This window comes from Cherax quadricarinatus, chromosome 34, assembly GCF_038502225.1.
Source record: "Cherax quadricarinatus isolate ZL_2023a chromosome 34, ASM3850222v1, whole genome shotgun sequence".
Classification (NCBI taxonomy): domain Eukaryota; kingdom Metazoa; phylum Arthropoda; class Malacostraca; order Decapoda; family Parastacidae; genus Cherax; species Cherax quadricarinatus.
The window spans coordinates 10,397,322-10,413,509 of NC_091325.1; the positions used below are offsets into that span (position 1 = coordinate 10,397,322).

At 38.0% G+C, this 16,188-nt stretch overlaps 1 protein-coding gene across 1 annotated transcript; it reads right to left on the bottom strand.

Moving 5' to 3' along the window:
* Nucleotides 1-8,622: 8,622 nt before the first annotated feature.
* On the bottom strand, nt 8,623-10,015 carry LOC128693755 (cuticle protein AMP1A). The gene is made up of 3 exons (XM_053783607.1): nt 9,998-10,015; nt 9,046-9,278; nt 8,623-8,940 (listed from the first exon to the last, which is right to left on the bottom strand). Exons 1-3 carry the CDS (start codon nt 10,004-10,006, stop codon nt 8,691-8,693), a joined length of 492 nt encoding a protein of 163 aa, XP_053639582.1. The 5' UTR covers nt 10,007-10,015; the 3' UTR covers nt 8,623-8,690.
* Nucleotides 10,016-16,188: the final 6,173 nt, after the last annotated feature.

Here is a 16,188-nt window from a genome sequence, read left to right on the forward strand (position 1 = left end):
ATAACGCAAATTTGCTTGCTCTTCATATAACTTCACTATTATAAATATTATACTATGAATATTACTTGAAAATTATTATTATAAATCAACAAACACACATTAAAAAATTCTATAATTATCACAAGAATTAAATATAAATACAAATTAATAAGTGAAAATAAATACAAAAATTTCAACTCATATGACATGCATATTCCACCATACGTTGATCATCTGTTGGATGAGACTTTTAACTGACATCGAAGAGACAGTCTGGTGAACCTCGAGGTCACCAAGTTAACATTTCTTTTCATTTTTTCCACGGTTCCCGTTTCACACCAACGGTGGTCTTTCTAGTAAATATATTATTATATTCAATGGGAAGCTCTAAGCCCGTAAGAGTCATAAATTACCAATAAAACGGAAGGAGAGGAGGGAAGGACAGCCAGGTTCTTAGAAGGGAGAGGCTAATTCTGGTTCATTAGATCAAGACTTCTGCACTAGCATCAAGACACCCCTCTGAAAAGACCAGCAAGCAGAAATGCCATATTTCTAATATAGTTGTACTTCAGTCCTCTGAGCATAATCCTGAGCCACCGACTAAAGGAATATCAGGGAACTCTTTATATTCCTGTATGAGCTTGGTGTCTGGACTATCACCAGGTTAACTTGGTTAACGAATGAGGTCACAAAAAACGACTCATGCTTCTCTGGTATCGTCGTGAAGTAGATGCCATAAGTGGATTCAAACAAGTTCTTGAAATTCATTACACTTCTTCTGTATCTCAATTTGCCCGAAACATTCGTTGAGAATAAAACCACTTACAGTCCTATTGCTTAGAATTATTAATTTATAAAATATTTTTTATGTATTTAACATTCACCCACGGAGCTACAAAAAGGTGCTTTGACAACAAACACAACTATGTGATGTTTGCATCAGTGGCACCCACTCTTGTCTCAGTTGAAGTTGGCATCATTCCACAGCTTCTAGATGTGTCTTCAGACAACACTCCTCTTGAACACATTGTGTCGCGCGTAATATTATCTTAGACACGAAAGAACATCCTTTGATTGGCCTGTTCCCTGTTATGGTCCACGCCATCCCAGCATCGAAAAGAATCAAAAGAGTCAGTTATCCTCCCTTTCTCGGACCAAACCTAATTACTTTCCATTTCTCAGAGTCTATATGCCCTATGAGAGCTTAGAGTTTCTTTATTAATACAGTAATATAGCACCTTGACCCTTATTGAGCCGGATGATGGGTACACTGGACACCTGACATTTAGGAAGGACCCGAGAAGCTCACCAGAGCTATTTACATGTGGGTGAAGGACGTCTTCACCCTCCAACTTGGGAGAAACTATTGTCCAACGAGAAACAAAGTCATTACACTATGACTAGCCTAGTCATTTAAATAGAGGTCGATGAAGTTAATGCGCATTACAAATGTTTCCTTAAGTCAACATAGAAGAGCAAAGTCTAGGAGGATCGATGAAGTCACAAAACACACAGAACATTATTTTAAGAAAACAGAGGTCAAGCGTCCTTTTCTTTATAATTTATCTAAAGTTCTCTCTTCATTTTAATCTTTCATTCTCATAAAGTTTCTTTTATTGCTTCCAGGCGTAATCAGAACCTGCTCATTTTTTCCACGACTGTCTTGATGAACAAGTCTTGATGAACAAGTCTAGGAAATGGGAGAATCCCATTTCCTATTATTCAAAACTTTGAGCACTTCCTTTCCTTGTTAGTCCCTCCTATTGCTCCAACAGCTCAACCTTGCCCAAGCTGAAGAAGCTTTCTTCACCCTCCGTCAGTGTAAACGTGCTTTATTTTCCTTTCTCTAATGGAGCCCTCCAACCTTTTCACCACCATTGCACCCGACAATGCTCACCTTAAATAGGGCCTACAATCTACTACCTTACATAATAAACTACCCTGTTTTATCTCTTACTGAGAACATAATCATCTAGTTGTTGGTTAAACTGCTCCCATAAGAGGTGTATATGATTCCTAACAGTTGTAGATTACAGTACACAAGCAGGTAAATATGACCTGGTATACACACTTAGAGGTGTGAAGCTCTAAGTTTACTGCTTATGCATTGAGAGGGGTATAGATTTGATTGAATATACACTAAGAGGTGTGTATCACATAGTGCCTACGCACTGTGTGAGTGTGTATACTCACCTGTTTGTGGATGCAGGGGTCAAGTCATAGCTCCTGGCCAAGCCTCTTCATTGGTCACTCTATCCCTTCTCCATGAACTTTTTCGAACCTCTTCTTAAAGCTATATATGGATCCTGCCTCTACTACCTCACTCTCCAGATTGTTCCACTTCCTGACAACTCTATGACTGAAGAAATACTTCCTAACATCCCTGTGACCCCTTGTTGCTGTGTCCCATTTCTGAAACATTCTATCCTTACCTACATCGTCATTTCCTCTCTAATATTTAATATGTTATTATGTCATCCCTATCCCTCCTGTACTCCAGTGTCGTCAGGTTGATTTTCCTTAGCTCCAGGACTAGTCATGTTGCAAACCTTTGCACTTTCTCTAATTTCTTGACTTGTTTGACCAGGTGTAGGTTCCAAACTGGTGTTGCATATTCAAATATTGCCCTGACGTTCACAGTGTATAGTATCTTGAATGATGTCGAAACGATATCCTTAGGTTTGCCAGGGGCCCATATACTGCAGCAGTTATTTGGTTGATGTGCGCCTCAGGAGATGTGCTCGGTATGATGCTCACCCCAAGATCCTTTTCCTTGAGTGAGTTTTGGTGCCTTTGACCTCCTAGGACGTAGTCTGTCTGCGGTCTTTTTTGTATTTCCCCAAACTTCATGACTTTGCACTTGCTGGGGCTAAACTCTAGGAGCCATTTGTCGGACCAGGCTTGCAGTTTGTCCAGATCTCCTGATAGGCTTACCTAATCCTCGCCCACTTGTATTCTCCTCATTAGTTTCACATCGTATGTTAACAGGGACACCTCTGAATCTAACCCTTCTGTTATGTCATTCACATATACTAGAAACAACACTGGACCTAGGACTGACCCTTATGGAACCCTACTGGACACATGCACCCACTTTGACACCTCGTCACTTACCAGCATACGTTGTTCCCTTCCTATCAGTTATTCCCTGATCAACTGTAGTACTTTCCCTGCTGTTCCTACCTGCTCCTCAACCAGACTCTTACGAGATACTGTGTCAAAAGCCTTCTTACAGTGCAGGAAAATGCAGTCTACCTCTCCCTCTCTCTCTCTCTCCTGTCTTACTTTTGTTACCTTATCATAGATCTCCAGTAGGTTTGCGATGCAGGATTTCCTTCCCTAGAGCCGTTCTGGCTGTCATGTATGAGCCAATTCCTTTCTAGGTGCTCCACCACTCTTCTGATGATCTCCATAACTTTACATACTATACTTGTCAGCGACACAGGTCTGTAGTTTAGTGCTGCCTGTCTGTCTCATTTCTTAAAAATTGGGACTAGGTTTACTGTCTTCTATACCTCAAGCAGTTGCCCATTTTCAATGGATTTATATAAGATTGTTGTTAGAGGCACACAAAGGGCAACTGCTCCTTCTCTCAGGACTCATGAGAGAGATGTTATCTGGGTCCACCGCCTTCTAGGTATCCAGTTTACCTAGCAGTTTCTTCACCTCCTCATAAGTTGTGTGTAGTATGTCCAGCACTTGCTGGTGCACCCGGTGAGAGATAGAGAGAGAGAGAGAGAGAGAGAGAGAGAGAGAGAGAGAGAGAGAGAGAGAGAGAGAGAGAGAGAGAGAGAATGAGAGAGAGAGAGAGAGAGAGAGAGAGAGAGAGAGAGAGAGAGAGAGAGAGAGAGAGAGAGAGAGAGAGAGAGAGAGAGAGAGAGAGAGAGAGAGAGAGGAAAGTTGTTGAAAAGTAAGAAAAGTTTATTGGCCAATGTAAATCGTTTTTATAGATCCAAGTTAATCTCTATTCCTTTGACAACTACTTAACAATTACTTCAATATTATAAGCATTCACTGCATTTTTTTTCTTTGTGATAATATTTTTATTTATAATAAATAAGTAATTCTATTATCGATTAGTACAAGAATATGTTTGAGAGATGCCACACCTTTCTGTTGAAAAAAAAAATACTATAAAGTACAGGAGTCCTGACACAACACCTACGAGTTTACTGCATTTATGATAAAGCTATGTTAAAATTCTCACTTTGAATAACCAATGATAGAAACATGAAGAACAGTGAGATGGTGACTTCCATTTTATGTGGTTGTTGAGGTGGTTCGGACATGTAGAGAGAATGGAGCGAAACAGAATGACTTCAAGAGTGTATCAGTCTGTAGTGGAAGGAAGGCGGGGTAGGGGTCGGCCTAGGAAGGGTTGGAGGGAAGGGGTAAAGGAGGTTTTGTGTGCGAGGGGCTTGGACTTCCAGCAGGCATGCGTGAGCGTGTTTGATAGGAGTGAATGGAGACAAATGGTTTTTAATACGTGACGTGCTGTTGGAGTGTGAGCAAAGTAACATTTATGAAGGGATTCAGGGAAACCGGCAGGCCGGACTTGAGTCCTGGAGATGGGAAGTACAGTGCCTGCACTCTGAAGGAGGGGTGTTAATGTTGCAGTTTAAAAACTGTAGTGTAAAGCACCCTTCTGGCAAGACAGTGATGGAGTGAATGATGGTGAAAGTTTTTCTTTTTCGGGCCACCCTGCCTTGGTGGGAATCGGCCAGTGTGATAATAAAAAAAATATAAAAAAACTTAATAATGAAACCCTACATTACTTCGCTCACGCTGAAGAGATGCCTATCTCAGCATAGATCTAAAAGAAGAGTTATGCTTGATACAAATTGCGAAGAGCCTACAACCATGAAGAAACAAGAGGTTTCACTGTAATAACATTCCCCTCTGATAAATCACGACACTTAGCGGAACGTTGTCTCAATCTATGTCTTAAGACCCAAGCAATTCGATGACGAACTCTAATGCAAGTTGCGCAATGACATCATTGTTCATCACAAATTCATCCTCAATTGCTGAGGGGCCTGGAATGATGAAGTCATAGAAACGTTGGGAAGCATTATTTTAGCATTAGGGAGATATGAACGGAATGAAAAGAGAAGAAGAAAATAGAATCAGAAGAGGAAAGACCCATTCAAAGGCTTTTCCTTAAAACTGCAACACAAATTACGACCTCAAAAAAGTTAAGACGGTGTCCGAAGATGTATAAGATCTGTGAAACATTTATACACACACATACAGCACACAAACATAATAATAATAATGATAATAATAATAATAATAATAATAATAATAATAATAATAATAATAATAATAATAATAATAAAAATAATAATAATATAATAATAATAATAATAATAATAATAATAATAATAATAATAATAATAATAATAATAATAATAATAAAAAGAAGAAGAAGAAGAAGAAGAAGAAGAAGAAGAAGATAAAGAAAAATTAGAAAAATAAACAAGTAAAAAAAAAACAGATAATAATAAATATTTAAATAATATTCCTAGCACAACATTTGTGATAACATCTCTCTGTACAGTATTTGAGATTCTGTGTTAAAATGACTCTATGTTCCACTGCTTTAAAATCATCGTGACCCGCGCTCAGTAATTTGTAAGTTACATCCCTCTTACTTACTGGATGGTTCCTGCCATAAACGGAGTGCCCGGCTTGACTCGCAAGAGGTAGAATGATCATAGTCTGGCTCGGGTTTCGGCTGCATGTTAATCAGTTCATTATTTGCATGTAAAGTAAAGTTATTGAGTGGAAGTTCGATATATTTTGGGAGGAATTGAAATGAGAAAATTTTGAATATCGTATGATGTATTCTTCATTGAGGAAAATAATTAATGGAACTAATTAGTCATAAGCAGAAAATATGCTCGAACAATATTTATTTGGTTATTAAAATCATCGTAAATCGTAGCTGAGTGAAACTGGAGTTGAAATTTTTCTGTGCCGCGACTGGAGTTTGTGCCCTGAATAATGGTTGTTTGTAACCTGATAGGTGTTTGCACAGTGAATGGTTCCTTTATGTGGCGTGAAAGGTATTTGCTCAGTGACTGTGGATTATTTTACCGTGAATGATGGTTCTTTGTTGCATTAGAGGTGTTTGCACCGTTAATAGCACTTGCTTGTGTAGCAGTGGTTCCCAAACATTGGTGCACGCACCTTCGGCGTACGGGAGCTGACATGCGAAGCACGTTAAAAAAATTCTTAAATAATGACCGAATTCGCAATTGAATATACATGTTTTAATCAGATTTCAAACATTCGCGAAATATCGTTAGGTGAGAACATTTTAATTTAAATAAGTACATTTCAGCGGGGTACGAAGGTAATTAATGTGCGTCATGAAGCGTGCAGTTGTAAACCCATTAGTTTGAGTGACAAAAGTGATGGGGAAGTCTGGAATATAGTTTGGAAGCGGTTTAGTGCCCTGAATAGTCTACGAATCACTGGTACAGTGAATGGTATTTGTGTTGTAAATGATCGTGCAATGAATAATGTTGCTTCTGTTGCCTAAATAGCGCTTGTGTCATCACTGGTGTTTATGCCTTAGATCATATCTGTGCAGTGAACGGTCTGTATCGTGACTTGTGTTTGTGACGCTGAATTGTGTTTGTATTGTGAATTTTGTGTACCACGATTGGTGTCCTCCTGTGCAGTGAATGATGCTTTCATTGTTGCCTGAACATCATTTATTTGTGTTATTAATAGAGTTACTGACTTGAATAAAGCATGAAGAGAAAAGCAATAACAATTTAACGTAAGTTTCTTTTCAGGAAATGAGGAGTAGTTTGAACATTATGACATTATCAGGTGTAGTAATTAGGTGTAAAATTATAAAAAAATTCCCTTACGAATGCCAACAATATCCTTGCTTGATTTTGTATTCATTTCAAGGAACAATGACAAGCAAGCATGATATTGTACACCACAGCACTAACAGCGCTGGAGATGGCAGAAAGCGTTGCTGTTACTTGATGTTTCGTCGCTTTATTGGAAGCGCTTGATCAAAGGAAGTGAACCAGAGTAAGCAGCGAATGAAAAATGTGAAAGAAGCAGTGCATGACTGTTCGAGAGAAATCGAGAGGCAAGCATAGGAGACGAGATTTGATCCCCGCATCTACAACCAGAACTAGCCGTGGACTTGAACCCGTCTCATTTTAGCCCGCCTCATGGAGAGAGAAAATTCACGACGCTTTAACCCACGGGACCAGCCAATCCTACAAAGGTCACGCACCCAGCAGAGCTAGGTGTTTAACCGTGATTCGAGGATATAGCTCTGAGGCACCCACACCATCAAATGTCTTCGGATCATGGTAAAACACCTAGCTCTTCTCCAGGCCCAGGTCTTCTTGGTGCGTGATCTTCGTAGGATTGGGTGGTCCCGTGGGTTAGAGAGTCCTGAATTTTCTCTCTCCATGAGGCGGGCTAAAACGAAAAGGGTTCGAGTCCTCGGCTAGTCACAGTACTGTTGTTGATTAAATACTATTCGTTCGTGGTTACAATAATATATATACTGCTTGTGGAGGCTAGTACATCAAACGGGGAGCAGAATGAAATTAGCTCTGAGGCACCCACACCATCGTATGTCCTTTGATCATGGTAAAACATCTAGCTCTGCTGGGTGCGTGATCTTTGTAGGATTGGGTGGTCCCATGGGTTAGAGCGTCGTGAATTTTCTCTCTCCATGAGGTGAGCTAAAATGATACGGGTTCGGTTCATTGGCTAGTGGCAGTGCTTTTATTGATTAAATACCACTCGTTTGTGGTTACAATAATATATATACTTCGTACGTCAGGTAACAACCTGGTTAATCAGGCCCTGATCCACCAGGTATACTCCAGGAATACTGTTTGTGGAGGCTAGTACACCAAACGGGGAGTAGAATGAAATTAGCTCTGAGGCCCTCACACCATCGTATATCCTCGAGTCACGGTAAAACACCTAGCTCTGCTGGGTGCGTGATCTTTGTAGGATTGGGTGGTCCCGTGGGTTAGAGAGTCCTGAATTTTCTCTCTCCATGAGGCGGGCTAAAACGACATTGGTTCGAGTCGTCGGTTAGTCGCAGTGTTGTTACTGATATATATATATATATATATATATATATATATATATATATATATATATATATATATATATATATATATATATATATATATATATATATATATATATATATATATATATATAAGGTTCATTAATCGCTTAGACTTTTTTTATAATGGCAAATTTAGGGAAATAAATGATTTGTTGGAAAGGGTAATGAATAACTATAACAAATACAAAAATACAATCAATAAAATGGAAGACAAATAGGGCACAATATTACGTTGACAATGGTGTATATATTTTCCCTATCAAGTGATGCCCGAATAACAATAACGTACATTTTGTTAAAGTGGAAGACATTTTAATAAACTTGTGAAAGAATAAACGAGGGATATTAAAATAGATAAGGAGAACTGTGCTGAGTTCTGTTACGTACATGACTACCTCCACATTATAGAATTGATTTGTCTGCAGAATAATATTGTTTCATCATTTTATTTATGCCCAAGTTGGTGGAAATTTCAGTAAAACACTAGGAAAGTCAAATAATTCTTTGAGGTTGTGTTGTTTAATCTTTTACTGAAATAAGTTTAAAAACAATAAATACGAGATAAATTATCAGACTGCAAGAGTTAGTGTGGAACACCGTAAACACGATTGGGAGAACTGACCGAGGGATAGTCAGCGCCTTCCTCTGATGAGCTAGTATCCTCAGCACGAGCAGCATCCTCTGCAGCAGCCTTGATAATCTGGTCAAGTACGAACTGAGGGATTGGGTGAGGGAACTCGGGAGCCACTGGCAGATGGTCAGAGTGAGGCTGGAATCCATTTTCGTCAGCTACGAACTTTACTTCAACCAGAGTTCCGTCAGGGGCAGTGTATCTGGAAAAAATATTTGTTTTATTTTACATCATTAAAAAATCATATCTCTTTTATATTTTGTGAAGAATATTAACAAAAAAGCAATCCGAACTACTTTCCACTTACGAGTACTTTCCAGCCTTAATTACCGCTCCAGAATCATCGTCTGGTAAGCCGGCTTGAGATATGCTAATGCCATTGCCAGTCTCAATTTCGAAGTTGAATTTTCCATCTTCATCATGGACTCGTTCGTCCCTCAGGATGGGCACCACCTCGTCCTCCCTGGATTCCTGATGCGGAGCTCTGTAGCTGTCTTGAGGGGCAGAGGCGGCCAAGGTAGCAAGGATAGCGATGATGGCCTAGATATAGAAAAAGTGTGTAGGTAAAATCATTTACCTTCCTTCTCATCTTTCATATATATATATATATATATATATATATATATATATACATACATATATATATATATATATATATATATATATATTTCTTTCTTTCAACACACCGGCCGTATCCCACCAAGGCGGGGTGGCCCAAAAGGAAAAACGAAAGTTTCTCCTTTTACATTTAGTAATATATACAGGAGAAGAGGTTACTAGCCCCTTGCTCCCGGCATTTTAGTTGCCTCTTACAACACGCATGGCTTACGGAGGAAGAATTCTGTTCCACTTCCCCATGGAGATAAGAGGAAATAAACAAGAATAAGAACTAGAAAGAAAATAGAAGAAAACCCAGAGGGGTGTGTATATATGTGCTTGTACATGTATGTGTAGTGTGACCTAAGTGTAAGTAGAAGTAGCAAGACGTACCTGAAATCTTGCATGTTCATGAGACAGAAAAAAGGACACCAGCAATCCTACCATCATGTAAAACAATTACAGGCTTTCGTTTTACACTCACTTGGCAGGACGGTAGTACCTCCCTGGGCGGTTGCTGTCTACCAACCTACTACCTAGGGTATATATATATATATATATATAAATATGCAATCTTTTCCTACATATAAAAATTATTTGAAAATATAATGTACACAAAAGAATCATAACGCACGCATCACTATCAGAAGAGAAGTACTCACCAACTTCATGTTGTTTATATGAGGCAGGTACTGACGGACAACAACTCCCTCGCCTCTTATATAGTCCACCTCACAAGGTCTTTCTCTAACCATAACATGAACTTCCTGTATCCCTGATAAACACCGATGCATATCCTGTTTGTGTTTTCTCGATTTTTTTTTTTTTGCTTTGTTGAACTTGACATATCTATGCTTATATGTTGGAAGCTAATACTATGTCAACTCTATCATTAACAAATTAAATGATTGTAGTGTTTAAAATTTTTCTCTTCGAACTCTCCTACTAATCCAGTTTTTATGTGTGCCCTCGTGTTCTGTCTACGATGTGCCCTTTCATTTGGTCTTCAGTGTACACTTATATCTAATCTTAAATGTACCGTCACATCTAATCTGCTTTGCACCCTTACATATGGTCTACCAAGCGCCCTTACATCTCGTCTGCCATGCGTCTGGTAAATGCGCATAGGATTCAGACAATTGAACTCGGGTAAGTTTTATTTTAATAATATTTAAGTGAAGGGGTTGAGGAACATCGTTAAGCCGGACTAGAATTCTGGAGGTGGGAAGTACAGACTGCATTCTGAAGAAGGGGTGCGGATACTGCAGTTTGGAGGGGCATTTAAGCTGTATTGTCGGCTCCTCTGATAAGGTGATGCAGTGAATGATGGTAAAAGCTTTTCTTCTTTTTCAGGTCACTCTACCTCTGCGAGAGACGGCTCGTGTGATAAAAGAATTGCATATTAGTGATAAAAAATAAATTAATAATAACAATAATAATAATAATAATAATAATAATAATAATAATAATAATAATTATTATTATTATTATTATTATTATTGTGAATCACTATGGCAGTAAGGCTGTTGGTTACTGGTTGCATTGCTTATATTTTTTAGTACCCCCATAACCTTGCTCTTTCCTATGTTTACTTTTAATTACCTTCTGTTACATTCCCTCTCAGAGTCGTTTATCAGCCTTTGCAACCTCTCTGCCAAATCTCCGAAAAGAACCGTTTCATCGGCAAAAGGCAACTGTGAAAAGTCTTTTTTCCTACCAGATTCCCTATCTTTCAATACCAAGCTTATCTCTAACACCCTAGCGTTAACTGCTTATACAATTGTATCTACAAACGTGCCAAACAACCATTATGACATTTCATATCTCTGTCTCAGGCCTATTTTTATTGGAAAATAGTCTCGTCTTTTTTCATTTTTTATTAATACATCGGCAGTTTCAAACCAAGACAGGGTGACCAGAAAAAGAAGAAATATTTTCATCATCCTTCACTCCATCACTGTCTTGCCAGAGGCGCGCCTACACTACAATTAAAAAACTGAAATGTATCAGCACCCCTCTAGGACTCAAGTCCGGCTAACCAATTTCTCTGAATCTCTTCACAGATATTATTTTCCTCAAACTCCAACAGCACGTCAATTCATAAAAACTATTCGTCTCCATTCTCTCCTATCTAATATGCTTACGCACACTTGTTAGAAGTCCAAGCCTCTCTCACACAAAACCTCCTTTACTCCCTCCAACCTTTCATAGAACGACCCCTATCCCGCCTTCCTTCCACTACAGATTTATATTCCCTCCAAGACATTCTATTTTGTTCCATCCTCTCTACCGTTAGATTCCTGTCAACACCCGAACATTCACTTCTCTTACAACCCCATCTATAAATATATTGAACAACTATAGTAACATCAAGCATTCCTGTCTAAGGCCTCTCTTCTACATACCTGAACCTCGCTATCCTCGTAAAAAGTCTTAACTACCTTTATTAACCTACCAACTGCAATATCTGCCACCCTATCATGTACCTTTTCTAAATCCATAAGTGCAATGAAAAAAAATTACATCTATTCATTCCTGCAGTGTTGACTTACGTGGTTCATTGTAAACACTTTGTCTTCACATCTCGTACCCTTTCTAATACCTCATAGATCATCTGCGATCCTGCTCTTTGTCTTACCCTTAATTCTTTCAGCAATAACTCTGCTATACACTTTACCCCATATACTCATGTGGCTTATTCTACTATAATTTTTTCACTCTTTTATACTTTTCCCCTTATACAATGGAACTATGAATGGTCCCTGTCAATCCTTATTTACCTTATCCCCACATCCCTTTTGTATACATTGAACAAATGAACAAACTACTCCTGCCTTAATGTTTCTGTCTCAGTCCTATCTATCCCAGCTGTTTTACCCAGTATCATTCTACCCACTGCCTTTCGCATCCTCCCAAAAAGTTTCACTTAACTCAGTGAACAAATTGATTCTCTCCATCAAGTCTAGATGGATGGTTAATGGAAACACTGTTACCAGGGTAGGAAAAAACTGGGCACCAACTGTGGCCCGTTCAAATGCGAATTGGTAGATGCGTACATGAGTGTAAAATTTAATAAAGAAAAAGCATCTTGTAACCAAGAGTGAAAATCTAGTAAATCAGACTGTAAGATCGTCTGTGAAATTGGTAGTAAATAAATAAATGAGGAAGTAACTGGCAAGGGCAGCAGGCAGTGCATCTCCCCGGGTGATGACGGGCAAGGTTAAGGCCAGTTCAACTGAGCGAGCTGCGGAACAGGAATTACTTAAATCCCAACGGTGTTATTCACATTTTAGACACGCAACTCCATCCTGTGTATGTCTCTTCTATTATCTGTACAACGTAAGACACACTTCTCCCATCTATCACACTTTCGCTTTACACTCTTCGGACATCTCCAACTCTGGCCACTCACACATCAGCAACGTTGCAGGAGCTAACCTGCACATGAAGGGGTATGCTAGGGTTTTGTGTGGAAGCTACGAGACGTTTGCTGAATGACGAAGCCCTAACTGTAAGTACTTACTGTTCCCTTAATGAGTATTCCCCATATACTTTTAGTTGTGGAATGCATCACTGCAATTTCTTAATTTATTATTTCTTTCATTGCTCACTGTATTGTATGAGTATTGTTTATGATTAAGATAGGTTAGTAAAATCTTTCAATCAACAAGTGAGACTTTAATATTTATTCAACGCTTTAACGACAGAGAAGAATGGGGAGTGATGAGGTAATCTCGTTTCCTATGAATAACAAAACCCATTACACTATACAAAACTGAAGAGCGTTCTGAACATAAAAATCACATACTTACGTGGTTTATCACTGTAATCAACATGCATTAGGTCTGATATATTCGCGTAAATGTAACACAGATTATAAAAATTTCTTGCAACAATATTTATTTTTCGTTTATTGAATTTATGTGACTAAGTGTGACTTGGCCACTGCTGTATCTGGTTCAGTGCATAGAGCTAAGGATCTTCAGCGACAGGGAGTTAATTTTAAAGAAGATCATGTTTAAAAGGAAGCCTGGAGGTTAAAAATAAAATAGCAGACTAATGATATTATAACTTTTTTCTTTATAGTAATGTAGAGAGAGAGGGTTCTGAGAGCCAGGAAAGAATGTGGTTTTTATGTACTAATGTAATAATAATGCTTGGTAGACCAGATTGCAACACACCAGCTATAACAAGGCAAGAGTCTAGATGTAATAATGTTTAGCAGACCAAATGGAATAATAACTGACAGATCACGTGTAAGGGTGCAGCAAACCATATGTAATAATACATGACAGACCAGAGGTAAGGGTGCGAAGCAGACCAGATGTGAGGGTGTAACACACACCAGATGCAAGGGTGGAGCAGACCGTAAGAAGAGACGCATACCTACCTACGTGTGATTGCGCATGACAACCTAAATAATTGCAAGAGCACAAACAAAAACTTGACTTGAAGGAAGGAGCTCACAAAGGGAGACATGATAAGCATTACATAAATTAAATTTGCTGCTGATAGTCAAAACAGATACAATGTTAATATCTGACATGTATATGTGTGTCAAGTTTATTAGAGCAAAACACGAGAGAAAACACAAATAGGACATGCAGTTTTCTTTATCAGTGACACAAGAAATCATATATTGTCAAGAAATGACCTTCTGATGTTGTCTTTATAAGAGATGAAGTAGACGATGATCGTCATCAATTGCCCCAACTAAGCAACATGAAGTTGATGAGTACTTGCCTTCAAATATTACTATGTGCCTTATGTTTTTCATTTATGTATATATATCTTCCCATTTAAATGGTAAAATAATTTATGCTGTACGCTATTTTGTTCTCTCGTTTTACATTTGGGTTCATCATCGCACTCCTTGCCACCTAGGTTGCCTCTGTTAGTCAGGATAGCTACAGATTGCCAGGTCAATAATCCAGCGAGGACTAAGGTCATCGGGCCCACGAGGAAGACGGAATTTTCAATTTCGGAAATGAGACTAGCAATGGCATTAGCGTATATCAGGCCGGCTCACTTGACGATGATACCGACGCAGTAATCAAGGCTGAAAATTACTCGTAAGTGCAAGATCATTCTGATTTATTCTTTTAGGTACCCTTTGCTAATTGTTGTGACGATATGAAGATTTTAATTTTCTTGTAAAGCATTATTGCTTTGCAAGTCACGGAACTCTTGTCGAAGTGGAGCTCCTTGCCGACTAAAATGGATTTCGGCCTTAATTTAACTTACTGCCAGTGGCTCCAGAATTTTCTCATCCATTCCCCAAATTCGTGCTGGACCAGACTGTCATTGCTGCTGCCTAGGACGTAGCTCGCGCCCAGAACACCGATCTAAACGGAAGCCATTGTTTTCCCCTCCTCCTTACGGTTCTCTACATTGACTGGTAATATATTTCATATTTATTGTTAGAAACCTGAGCAAAGTGAATAATTTAAAAAACTGTCATTGGTAACACTTTTTCCATGTAGAATCAAAGACCCTTGGACCCTGGGACTAATGTCAACAGGGCTCCTCAATGAGCCGGGTTCCTGTCTCATCGACACTAATTCAACACCCCCACATTTATCTTGGTACATCAATTCCTATATCTATCACAAAAACACACACACACCCACACTCGCACACGTTCACATACACACCAAGAGTATGTGTGTGTGTGTGTGTGTGTATGTTACCGAGTCCCAAAGCAAAATCAGTGTTCCCTAGTTAATATTCACTTTCATAATATACTGTAATAATATTTCTAAATTGCATTATGCGCATGCTGGAGAAATATTAATCGCACACGGATTCTAGATATGTCATTTCCGTAGCTCGATCGCAAGTGCACTCAGCTCACACGCTGAGGCCTAGAGATTGAATTTCCTCCGGTAGGGCTGGAAAATTTTAGGGGCTTGTTTCCATAAGACATCTGCTACCTGGTTCACCCATCAGTGTAAAATGGGTACCTGGGTACTAGTCGACTGGTGTGGGTCGCATCCAGGGACACAACTGACCTAATTTGGCCGAAATGCTCAGCATAAGAAGCAGCTTTCTATACAGTAATATGTCACTGACGTCAGCTAGGCCTGTATACCATGTACATATACTTGTAGTAAATAAAGATGCTACAGCTGTTATTATTATTATTATTATTATTATTATTATTATTATTATTATTATTATTATTATTATTATTATTATTATTATTATTATTAAGTAACTATCACCATGGAGAAACGGCATTCCGGCTACACTTGAGGCAGCTGCCATTGTTCCTCGCTGAGTTACAACAAGCAAATACATAGCTAATCCGATTGTTTCCTATTATACAAAACTTCCACTTGTCTGTATTCTCGCATTTTTCACACCGTTTTCGAATATCTTCAACGATTTTTTTTAGATATTAGCTAATATAAATACACACACACATATAATATGTATATATATATATATATATATATATATATATATATATATATATATATATATACATATATATATATATATATATATATATATATATATATATATATATATATATATATATATATATATATATATATATATATATATATATGTATATATATATATATATATATACATATATATATATATATATATATATATATATATATATATATATATATATATATATATATATATATATACATATATATATATATATATATATATATATATATATATATATATATATATATATATATATATTCATATATATATATATATATATATATGTTCAGCAGAAGTTTGTGGTTACAGGAAAGTGGGTGCAGGAGGGAAGAGGAGCGATTGGTGGAATGATGATGTAAAGAGAGTAGTAAGGGAGAAAAAGTTA